General features: G+C 26.9%; 2 protein-coding genes across 3 annotated transcripts; both read right to left on the reverse strand.

Moving 5' to 3' along the window:
* Window positions 1-1,627: 1,627 nt before the first annotated feature.
* Window positions 1,628-2,584, reverse strand: LOC141526265 (uncharacterized). The gene is made up of 2 exons (XM_074241174.1): window positions 2,462-2,584; window positions 1,628-2,387 (listed from the first exon to the last, which is right to left on the reverse strand). The coding sequence occupies exons 1-2, from the start codon at window positions 2,495-2,497 to the stop codon at window positions 1,773-1,775; spliced, it is 651 nt and encodes a 216-aa protein (XP_074097275.1). The 5' UTR covers window positions 2,498-2,584; the 3' UTR covers window positions 1,628-1,772.
* A 1,840-nt stretch (window positions 2,585-4,424) lies between these two features.
* Impe3 (Ecdysone-inducible gene E3) lies at window positions 4,425-10,686 on the reverse strand. Of its 2 annotated transcripts, none has more exons than XM_074241093.1 (4): window positions 10,598-10,686; window positions 6,547-6,627; window positions 5,760-6,457; window positions 4,425-4,916 (listed from the first exon to the last, which is right to left on the reverse strand). In XM_074241093.1, the coding sequence occupies exons 2-4, from the start codon at window positions 6,550-6,552 to the stop codon at window positions 4,535-4,537; spliced, it is 1,086 nt and encodes a 361-aa protein (XP_074097194.1). In that variant the 5' UTR covers window positions 6,553-6,627; window positions 10,598-10,686; the 3' UTR covers window positions 4,425-4,534. The 2 variants fall into 2 exon arrangements, with proteins under 2 accessions (XP_074097194.1, XP_074097193.1); XM_074241092.1 differs by lacking the exon at window positions 10,598-10,686 and adding an exon at window positions 8,128-8,248.
* Between the last annotated feature and the right edge of the window lie 1,778 nt (window positions 10,687-12,464).

Consider the following 12,464-nt stretch of genomic DNA (forward strand, 5'->3'; position numbering starts at 1 on the left):
TTTTCTTTGTGGTAATTTAAAATTTTTATTTAAGTATTATAGTCACTGCAATGCAGTAGAAGTGAATTATAAACCAAGCAATCTATTTGTGGTTTATGATACTGTAAGACTAGTTAATTTTTATAGGTTTTTTTATTAACCATAATCTAGTCTACAGTCTTAAGATTTATAAGGAAATAATTAAAATTGCTATCAGGGAAGATGAATATTTATTTTACTCTGCTTACAGTTAAATTATCTAATTCAAAAGAATATTAATAATTTTTCATTGCATACTTCAGAGTACGATTTTTGTAATTAAAAATTTAAGTTTTGATGATGTGGATAAAAAAATTAGATTATTAACTTGAATTAAAAATGGTAAGCTTTAAAATTGTGGATTTTTAAAAATTGTAAGAGCGAGTGTAAAAATTTTGGATAAGAAAAAAGTTTAATAATTTTTTATACACATCTTTTCTCGATCTCTTAGATTGTATTCTGATGTGTGCAATTTAAAATAATAAATTGTTAAATTTGTAAATTCAATGATTAGTAGTGTGTTTTAATAGTTAAAATTTATTTTAAATATTGTAAAATTTTACGTGAAAATAGTGGAATAATTACATTAATTTGTATATACATAAACTACTTAAGAATATAGATTATAATGATCAACAGTAAAATTTCGGGTAATATTTAAAAATGGTAAATAAAAGTGACTCAATTGATCTTCCTGCAGATAAAAAAATTTCCATATCAATTACAGTATTTTAAACATTTTAATAAATAATCATAAAAATATTCCAATTAATGTTAATAATATGACTGCAATAACGACAACTTTGTCGCGACGATTGTATCTTCTTCCATATCACTAACTATCGATAAATTGATTATTAAATACTGAATAATATTTATGACATTTTTAATAATTAAAAATATTATTTAGATTTATCATTATAAATATTTCAATACTTAAAAAAATAAAAATCATAATAGACTTCACTTAGTCAGTAGTTAATTTTTAATTTTTGTGATTATTCAAAAAAATATAAGAACAAAAAGGAGTAGTTTATTGGAAGCTTGTAGGAGTTTTATTTATTGTGATTTTTAATTGCTTAAATAATTACAGTTGATAATCTTCCATGAAAATATTGTGAAGAAAACCAAAGATTTTGCAAATAGTTTATTGTCAATACGCTAAACTTGATTATTTTTTTATTTTTTTTTAGTAATTATTTCACATATATTTATTCTTTGTAAACAGAAATTTTAAGTAACCAATAATAAGCATATTTTTTTTATTGAAAAAACATAAGGAAGAACGATTGAATTATACAATTATAAACTAAACTGATGATTGTGAAATGTAAAGGATATTAATTGCCAAAAAGAATATTAAAATGATAATTAATAACATTAATAATTATAAATGAATATAAAATAATATGTATTTTTCAAACCGAAATATTTTTGAATAAAATAAATGAATAAAAGATTAATAAATAAATATGCATATATGTATAATAATATATACAAGTTACGTACACCTATTAAAATGAAAATGTGATTTCGCAATGAGTTTAATAGCACAAATTCAATTGTGTTAATATTAATGTCGTAATACATAAATTATTTATACATAAAATAGTATCGATTAAATTTTATTTAATAAGTACAACGATTACACAAATTTACCACAATTTAATTAATTCATTAAATAATTATGTATTTTTAACTGAATTTAAAAAACACTCTGATGTATGTTGAGTAATACTAGGCTAGCAAACAAATTAATTATTTTTTCGAGCAAATGCTGAGTAGGCTTGATGCGTGTAACTGAGAATGGATTCAAGCCACTTGGCAAAAGCACGAACAACAGCAATAGGAAATTGAAAGCCTGATTGTGATGGTGTGACAGCTTCAACTGATCTATCAATATTCTGATTATCAATTTCTACTTGACTCAATGGTTCTATAGTCTCTACATCATCCGGCCATTCATCATCTTTCGATATGCGAGATATTGAACTTTCATGTGTTGACATTAAATTTTCTTCCGGATATAATCTAATGTATAAATTTTTATTCGTATCAATTTCACCTTTGTTATTATTACTATTTTTAAAAACAATATGATTGAATAATGGCAACATCGGTGTGATTAATCTATCGTGATTTTTATCATTCGAACTTTCAGTAGCCCATGATTTGTCATCGGCAATTATTTTTTCAACATTACTGACATTGTCGGGTCTGTGAAATATAAAGTCATAAGTTGCTCGTAATTTTCCAAAAAATTTATCCAATGGATTAACTTGACTAGTGCGCTCTTTGAAGGCAACCCAGTCATCCAGTGGCACTAATTTTGTTATTTGAGGTGAACCATTTGTTTTTAACAAATTTATCTGTTTAATTTAATTAAATTACAAATTAATATTGATTTTTTTATCAAATCGATATTAAAAAAAAAATAACTTACGGAAAATATAAAAAATAAACTTGTTATATAATTCATTTTTATTTAAAAATATTCGTAATAATTTTAATTGTTTGTATGACTCTTAAAGTGAAACATCGATGATTACTTTTGCAATATAACTGAAGGACTTATCGACCGTAAGACATTTTTATATCAAGGAGACTGACAAAGGCGTCGATTTTAATATTTTTTTATTTTATATGACAGATACAATAATTGACACTTTAAATAAAATAAAAATTTTATTTAATAATTCTGCGCCAATGTCTTCGGCCCAAATATTCAATGCAGGATTGCTTAATCAATTTTGTATTTTTGTCACGTAGGGTGACTTCGTTATAGTGCACTACACAGTTAATATAACATAATGTAATATAATATAATATCTACGATGTTTTGGTTTCCAATTCAACAGAATGAAACCGATAGATCCATTGAGAAGCACAATGAAAACTATTTTAATTAGGCGGTGGATAATAGAACTTTATAAAACAATACAGACAGGTAAAAGCATATCAAATTGCGGCTCTGTTGAATTTATTGTAAATATACACACATTTATGTTTCACATTTATTCATTGATGAATTCCCTCCTTAATAGGGATCGAGGACAATAGAACTCCGAAACATTTATAAATATTTAGTAGAGTGACTTAAATTGTTTTTTTTTATTTTTAAAAATTTTTTATGCTTATTTTATTTTTAAAAGTTGCATTGGGAGATATTTATTATTCATTAAATTAGAAGTGCACTGAAAAAAAAAAAGTTTTAAGGATTTAAGTCATACATTTTAAACGATAAACATTTGTTTTTCATTTAATGTCAATGAGGTACTTGAGTAAATTTTTATAAAGTTGAATTTTTTTTTTTGTGACGATAATATTTTTTTTTTTTAATTTTTTCACAAAAATTAAGGGATAAAAAAAAAATTCGAAATTTTTGGGTGATTTTCAACAAACTGTAACTCCGAGGAAAATGATCGTATAGTAAAAATAAAAAAAGCAAATTGTAGCTCCAAGTGTCTAGTTTTCAGATCTGACCATAAATTTTTTTTATCATGTTCGGGCTTGGAGGAATTCTAAGAAAACCACAAAAAAAATTTTCCAAATTTTTTCTCGCCTTAAAAAAAGTCTACGGGCTTCAAAGAATTTTTTTCCATTGTTTCGCTGAAAAGCTTTTGTAGAAAATTTAATGCCCTTCAATTTGACGTAATCAAAAAGCCTTTACGATGATTTGCCGCGGAGTTATCGTCAGTCAAAGCAAAAAAGTACTTTTTTACTTTGACAATCAATAACTCTGGAAATAATGATCGTATAGGAAATCGAATGACGGTTTTGAAAACTACGGGAAATTTTCTATAAGATACCGTGAATAGCTTTTGTCAAAAAAATTTTTTTTTAATTGAAAATTTTAACTGAAAAAACAACAAAAATTCGCATAATTAAGGATATCAATCTGCATCGAATTTAAATGATGAAAAAGTTTTTTTTAAATAAATTATAATGATTCTATTGATCTTCTCAAGCGCTTAAATTTGTTTTTTTTATTTTAATCATTTTCAAGATAAACCGAGTTAAACGTTTGAATATAACATCAAAGTTTATTTTCGTTTATAAAAATTCATACCGCGATTAAATAATTTAAAAGTGCAATAAGCTTCGGGCATCAAGAGCTTTTGAGTGCTGTATGAATGATTTACATTTAGATCGGTCAATTACTCCCGAAAATGGAATAATATAATTGCTTACAAACATATTCTCGTATTTGAATCAATAAAAGCACTCAAACATTCAAATGTTTCGCCAAATAACTTTACAAATTAAATTTACTCGCCCATTAAAATATTGGTTTTTCCGAGTAATAACAAAACTTTTAACAAGCTCAAACACATATTAGTAAGTACTTATTAACTAAAAAAACATACGAATTTATTAATGAAAGTTTATTGATTATAATTATAATAATATAACAAAGAGAATGAAAAATTCGAAGATGAAAAGAATGGAAATGAGTATGAATTTAAAATAAAAAAAAAAAATGAAACGTGTTATGATTTATAATTTATAATATTGATTAAGGGTTGAAGCGTAGTGGCAGCAAAAGTCGGAGGTCTTTATTAATTTCACTGGCGGGTTCTTTGAGTTCTTTGAGCATTTCAGTGATCTTGGTCTTGGCATCGTCTCTAGTGACGTCGCTACGCTCTAAGATTTTTTCCAAGAGCTTTTGAAGCTGCGGCCCGATTCCACCTTCCGCGGATGTTTTAAGGGTCTTCAGAACTTCATCAGAGTAGCCGGAAAATTTAGCGAAGCCTTGCTTTCTCGCGTCTTTACTCAGTGCATCGTACAAAAGGGCTAACTGTTGAACAGAACACTTAGGAGGTATCTTGGAACGTCTCAGATAGGTCGATAGACTTGGTCGTGGAACTTGCGTTACTTTTTCGCCCAGTAATGTAAACCTGAATAATCAAAATTTATTAGTCATTATTTAATGGTTAAAGAGCAACCGCAGCTGGTGATAAATTATTTAATAATTAGAAATCAATTTTCTGGCTGTTGTATAATCCACGGATTTGAGGGTGTGCTATTAACGGGAATTACTGGGTTGTTTGGTTCGTGATATTTTTTATGGCTGTTAAAATATTTAGTAATTACCTACATTCCTATAAATTACTTTTTTTTCACTTTTATACTAACAAAAAAAATCTATCTCTTCCGCAGAATAAATTTGTATTCCTAAAATTTTTTTTTTTAATATTTTCAAAATTAAAAAAATATATTTTATGTGATAAATAATTACAAAATATTAAAATAATATTTTTAAATTAATTTTTCATTGTTTCAATTTATTTAAAAGTAATTTTTCAAAAAGGATTTTAATTTCTTCAGAATGTTTCTTCATCTTAAAATTAAAAATTTTAATTCTAAGTTTTTGCAGCTTATTTTCTTGCCTTAGCTTCAACAATTGACTCTTATAACTGTCTTCAAAGTTAAGCAGATTACTCCGCTATTAAGAGTGGCTGTTACGCTATAAAGAGTTTCTCTGAATAGATAACAATGTAAATCAAACAAAGCTCAATATTTTCTCCGTCTTCACTGTACAAACTTTACATTGTCCTCAGATTGCAAAAATTAAAAACAAAAGTTCAATTATTGATTTCAATAAATTAAAAAGTTTTTTTAAACTTAAATTCTTAAAAATATAAAAATCTATAGACTGTTTCTTAATTAATCACTATAAAAGTTTCTCTGAAACTTAACCATTAAGGCAAAGTATCTTTAAAATAATAAACAAAGTTTACCTATTTTCTTCATTCTCTTCTTCATCGCTTTCATCGCTAGACTCTCGAGACTCATTCGACTCAGATTCCTCAGAATTCATACTTTTATTCTGAGGCTTCATGATACCATAAATTTCCTGAACGACGCTATCGACAGTAGGTTCTTTTTTTTTCTTATCCTTTTCATCTTTATCTTCCTCAGACGAGTCCTCTTCTGAAGACGATGATGACGCCGGCGAGGAACTGGGCTTATTACTTTGGTGAGTTTCATCGCTAGTTGAAGCTGTAAAGACTGGATCGGTGAGTTTATCCTTTGAGTAATCTACCAGCGTAATGTCTTTTTCTGGTTGAGGAGCCTCTTGATTAACTTCTTGTTTCTCATGGCTTTCTTCAGGGATTTCGTGATTTGTCTCAGGGGTTCCATAATTTATTTCTGGGGTTTCTTCTCCCATTTCTGGCGTTTCATTGGCGCTTGAGGGAGTACTGGAATTGTCATTTGAATCAACCGTCTCAACAATCGAAGCCTCTTGACTCAAAACCGGCTTTTCTGTCGACGATTCTTCAATCGTTGGAACTGTTGTTTCTGGTTGCTGTTGTCCCGGTTTATGAGAAATAGTAGTTGGAATTGTCGTTGTTATTATCATCGTTGGTGTCATTGTCGTTTGCTCTGCTTCTTCCACTTGAAGAGCTTTCAATTGCTCAACCGCGTAAAAAATAACCTGAAGTTTAAGTGAAAAACTGTATGTTACCTTCATAAATCATGTTACTGTATTTATTTATTTTTTATTATTCATACAAGTTATATTACCTGCATCGCTGCTGGCAAATAAGAGTCCGAGTAAACTGGAGTTGAAAATGCTGGACTTTTTTTCGCCGGAATTGCGCTTGCCTGTACACAATTTTTTATTACATTTATTTATTTTATATTTATCTGATATTTCTTGTTAAGGAGAGAAAATAATTTTTGCTCATACTTGGGAGGATAATAAATAAATTCATAGCTTTTTATATTTACGAAGGAACTTGTGAAAAAGAGGAGAGATGACTTAATAGATAAAAAATATTTATTTACTTAAGGTTATTATTTATATTGTCTTTAAACTTTTAGATAAATTCGATAAAATTATCGCTAACCGAATACATCATTGGGAATTTAAAAGTTTCAAGTTGTATTCATGAACGGGGTTGAATAATTTTATATAGAATGTAAAAAAGTTAGAAAGGGTGACAATTTTAGTCAATATAAATTGAAATTTTATAAAGGCTATAAATTTGATTAAAAAGAAAGGAAAAAAACTTTAAATAAAATAAAAAAATTAAAAATATTTACAAGGAGAGAATTTCATAAATTTAACCCTTTTTTACATTATTATCATTATATAAAATGGTAAAAACTAATATTTATTTTATTCATTGCATATTTTATTCCCGCTTTTTAGCTTAAAATTTGCTCAGTTTTTTATGCTCTGTTTGTTCATATTATTTTTAAAATTCATAATACAAACATTTTCTTGATAAACTCGTTTCATTCAGCTTGAGAAATATTCTAAAATGTCTTATTTTTATATTTATAGAGTATGAAGATATTAAAATATTGACGTATTAAAAAATGAATCAATAAATATAAAAAGCTTTCATCTTAGCGCCGTGTCATTTAAGACTTTAGCCTCTGAACTCGATGCCTGATTTATTAGCGGTTATAGTACCTTAGAAATATTATAAATATATATACTTTATATTATGTACATTAAGGATAATTATCGGACAGGAGGTTGATAAGTCCAGAAGCTACTAGTACAGAACTTGTCAGAATAAATCGGTGACCTAGTTTCTGGAATATGAACCTTGTTTAGTTACAGGCGTGTCATTATCGAGGATGCTAATTGCATTTGACAGGAGGCCCTTGGGAAATCATATAAATTTATAGAATCTCAAGTGATGACTATTCTAAAAAAAAAAAAAAAAAAAAAAATACTATTTATTTATTTTATATTTATTGATTTTTAATTTTCAATTAATGAAATCATTCCGACTAATATTTGACATAATTTAATTAATTAATTTAATTATTGCTTCAATACGTTTTTTTTAAAACAAGAAAATTAATTAATGTTCATTAAACTGTATATTAAATTAAATTGTTAAAATACAATTTAATTGTGCTATTGAAACTAATTGAGGTATCATTGTATTATAAATTGCCAAGTATAAAATTGCGAGAGCAAAGTGAATTTAATTTTTAATTGCTCTACAAAATATTGTTACTAGTAGAACAATTAAACTTAACTCTTGTTGTGTTTCAAAGGGCCAGAAATTTCCTTAAATAATTAAACCATCGTAATTACAATTATTATTATTATTATTATTATTATTATTATTATGAGCTTACCTCTCGGAGTATCAGTAAAATGAACAGCAAATAAGTTTTCATGATTTTGTTAATTAATTAATTGTTTTAAATTTAAAAATAAAAAATTAAAGTTAAGAAACAGTAAACTTTGCCGGACGATCGGTAGACTAAGACTGAAGAGTATCGAAGAGTTAGTAACGGTTTGAGGTCTTCGGCATTGCCGCCGGTATCTGACAAACACATAGATTTATTCAAGACAACATGTGCATGTATTTATACCTATACATTTGTTTATCCATCCGTGTATTTAAATATTCGCATCTTTTAATCGGTGCACGTTATACACACTCGCTCGTACTCGTATATTCATATAATAATATATTTTGTCTTATATCCTCTATTCAATTCTTTAGACATTCCTTATAGACTGTTGACTGTTTAGCATCACATATTTATTATTATTATTATGATTGTGATTATATTATGGGATTTGATTCAACTCTACCGACGAATTTGCAATGCAAGTTCAAGTTTTTTGCTGAGAAGATATTTTAATTTTTAATTATTTAATAATTTTATTTAATTTACAATTTAAAGATTACTGATAAAAATAATATGTTCAGTAGTTTATTTTTTTACTTAAAGGAGTAGAAGTTTATTGAGAAAAAAATTGAAAAGTTAATAATAGTAAAAAAAATAAAAATCAATGACGATGTACTATATATTTTAGAATTCTCTATATATATGTTTAAATAAGGAGGAAAATTCTCGAGGTCAAAACTTAACGATCTCGAGTGTTCAATTTTCCAATACTCTAAAGCAATTTGAATAGTAAAAAGCGTGAGAGAAATGGTTCAATAAAAGAAGTAAAGTGATCTTGAGGAAAAGACAATCATCGTTAAATAATAAAACACATATGGGAAAATAACTCTGAGCTTAGCGCCCGTGTTGTTGATAATTCGAGTATTTTATTTTTTTAATCGTTACAAATAAAAGTAAAATTCCATGGGGTATATTGCCGCCAGTTGTTTCAAGGCAAGTCACTACAGGATTTCAAGTGATTACACCTGACCGGTTTATGATTTTTGTTGCTATTATTTTTTTATTTAATTTTATCATTTATATTGTTGTACTTTTATTACTTTTTGTGATGATATCTTTCGTAATTAATGTTAGAAATTTTTTGAAACACTAAAAATATTCATATTCATATTTTTTATATTTTTTCTGTAGAATATATTTAGTTGAGATATTCTAAGACTGGATAATGTAATGGAAATATTATTCAAAGTTATTAAAATTAAAAATTTTCTACTTAAAAAAAACTTACAAAATTGAGAATGAGAATGAAAACTTTTGGCGCTCATTTTGAAGTGAAATTTAGTGTTTCATGATATAAATCCCAACATTTACAACTTAAAATTGAGATGAAATATATATAAAGCGAATTTATTCGTAATATGATTGGTCAAATGTATCATAAGCATGAAAATATATATAATTCCATACTAATTCCGCTGCTTGCGCGCGCACCTCAATATAGAATTTGCATATATTTTCATGCTTATGATATATTTGACCAATCACGTTACGAATAGCTTGCAACACATATTTTTTATTTTAATTTTATTGTAGGAATTGTAGGATAATTTTATTATAGAATAAAAAAATTTATACTACTTCTTCTTCCGAATTTAATTGTTCACAAACTTACCAGACAATTTATTTAAAAAAATTATTGACGTTCCATTTGAAATCAAATAATGTCAATATAATTTTTACGTGGATAATAATTAGTAAAAATATAATTAACATTAAAAACATAACAACGCTACTTGTTTCGCAAAACCTTTGTGCTATCTTCTTAGCGCACTCACATTGTTTTTTTTTTTTTTTTTTTTTATCACATTCTTTTTGAATAAATGTAAAAGATGTTTCGTAACGTGATTTGATTTGATTTAATACGGGCACCCTCATAAGATACAAGCTTAGAGAAGATCACTTTGAAAAAAACTTATATATATACCGTTGGAATCCTCGGTGGCGCTTTATTAATACCTTTTATATTGAATCGAGACATATCATACAAGCTTCCAAAGTTTTACTTTATATTTGTTATTTCTCATAAAACTACAATGAAGAAAATAATATTAATCTTTGTTTTTGTCTTCTGTGCTCTGACGGTAAGCTTTAAATAGTTAAATACTAATTTTTTATCCAAAAATTTATTCTATTCAGTGTTTTTTATTCTCAATAATATTTTTCAGTGCATTGAAGTAGAATCTAAGCCAGTGGAGCGTTCGATTGAGCGCTCAAATGAAGTAGGCCAAAATTACAGAATGTCTCAATCGAGAAGTATTGAAAGTAATTTAGCCCAGGCATTGTCGTCAATATCGAAAATAATACAACCGAGAAATTTACCAGAAAATGAGAAAAACGGTACTAACACTAATAATATTCAGCCAGTATTTAACGAAGAAATCGCGTCGGTATCGAACAATTTACTTACGAATTTTTTTTATCCACTTCTGTCAAGATTTCAATTTTCGCCCCAAGAATTTTTTCAGGATAGTTTCGGCTTTTTGAAAGACACTATTACCAAATTAAGTTCGATATTTCCAGCTGACACAACACAAGCCAGACAATTTACAAATATGAATGGACTAGCGAATTTTATTGGGCTGGATGATCATGGATTTTATACAGACAGACTCGAACCCGCGGGTCTTCTCGGGGGCAATGGCTGGTTTGCCAATAAGGGAGGATTATTAGGTGGTCCAGGTGCTATTTTATCTACCGGGCCCATTCTAACGGATTATCCTACGCCCTATAAAAAAAAATAACCAGTAAATATTGACCATTATTTCTAATCATACTACAAGCGTTAAGAAGGTGATTTTTTTTTATTTATATGACATCGTAGTAAAGCTTTTTTTTTTTATTAAAAAAATCAAGTGTTTGTAAAATTATTTATAATGATTAGTTAAAAAAATTTTAATTTTTTGTTAAAGGAATTATTATTAAAATATTTAATTTGATTATTAATGAAAACTATGTAAGAGCAATTAAATAATTATAATTATATGATTATTTTTGATGTTTCAATAAATTTTTAAAATGAAAACGTTATAAGGTGGCAATTCAATGCCGGTGAAGACATTAATGTTCTGCGGGGTAAGATTTGTTTTATGGAATACGTCGTTAATTTTAACTGTAAGATAAAAATATTATACTTTTAATGCTATGAATATTTTTATGCAGTGTAATAAAACGTTATTATTACATCTTAATTTATAGTTACACTAATGCAATTTTTTTCTTTATTTATGTGATGCAGAAGTAATTTCTCTTGAATCTAGGCTCATTTACCCTACTATGAATAAATAAATAAATGTGTGACTTTTATAGAATGTGTAATAGTATTTATTTTCAATTCCATTTCATCCAGCTGCAGTATTAACATATTACACATCACAACTCCTTATTGGAAATGACAACTAACATTGAATTCTTTTCAACCATTCAAAGGCGAATGAAAATTTTTCTCTACGTCATGAAAAATTCTTTGCTTGATGTTATTGCTCTTAAGACATAAATAACTTTATATAAAACTTATCAAATAAATTTTAGTTTTTATCTCAATAGTAAATTTTTTTTTATTTGTGAATCAATAAATTCTTTTTAACAAAAAATATAATTTTTGATTGAAGTCAAAATTTTAATTTTTTACTCCTAATTAAACTTTTTCAAAAAGGTTTTTTTTTTACACCGTAAAATTTTGTACGTCAAGATTTAACAATTTTTTAAGAAATTTTTAGAGTGGATTTAATAATAAAATAAAAATAAAACCACAAGATTAAGATATAAAGTAATGAGGATAGGAAGAAGTGGTTACTTTATTTTTTATCACCGTAATCATATAATAACAAATAAATTCTTACTGGATCGGATAGGAGTAAAAGTAGTATCGTCATATTATTAGTATTATTATTATATTACATATTATATATAAAACGGAAGTGAATCCGTCAGAATGGCATAGAGACGTCGCGTTGACGGTGGAGGAGGACAGTGATAGGAGAGGAAAATGACGAGTATTATCGGGTGAGGTGGGGATGACACGAAATCACCGTGCCAGTCGACCGTGGGAGTTTACCGGTAACGGTCCAGTTGAATGTTGTCTTACTCTATAAATAATAATAAAAAACAACAAAATAAAAACAATAATAAATAACGAGTAACAAAATGACAAGAAAAGAATGTTGGATGAATGTCGAGTCCAGGTGCCATCCGAAGACACGGTAGTAACTGTCAAACAAATTTATTTATTTCCTTATTTTTCTAATTAATAAATTAAGAATGAATAATAAAAAATT

Source organism: Cotesia typhae, unplaced genomic scaffold (assembly GCF_013202065.1).
Source record: "Cotesia typhae breed Kobodo isofemale line unplaced genomic scaffold, CoteBio_Ctyphae contig_33, whole genome shotgun sequence".
NCBI lineage: Eukaryota > Metazoa > Arthropoda > Insecta > Hymenoptera > Braconidae > Cotesia > Cotesia typhae.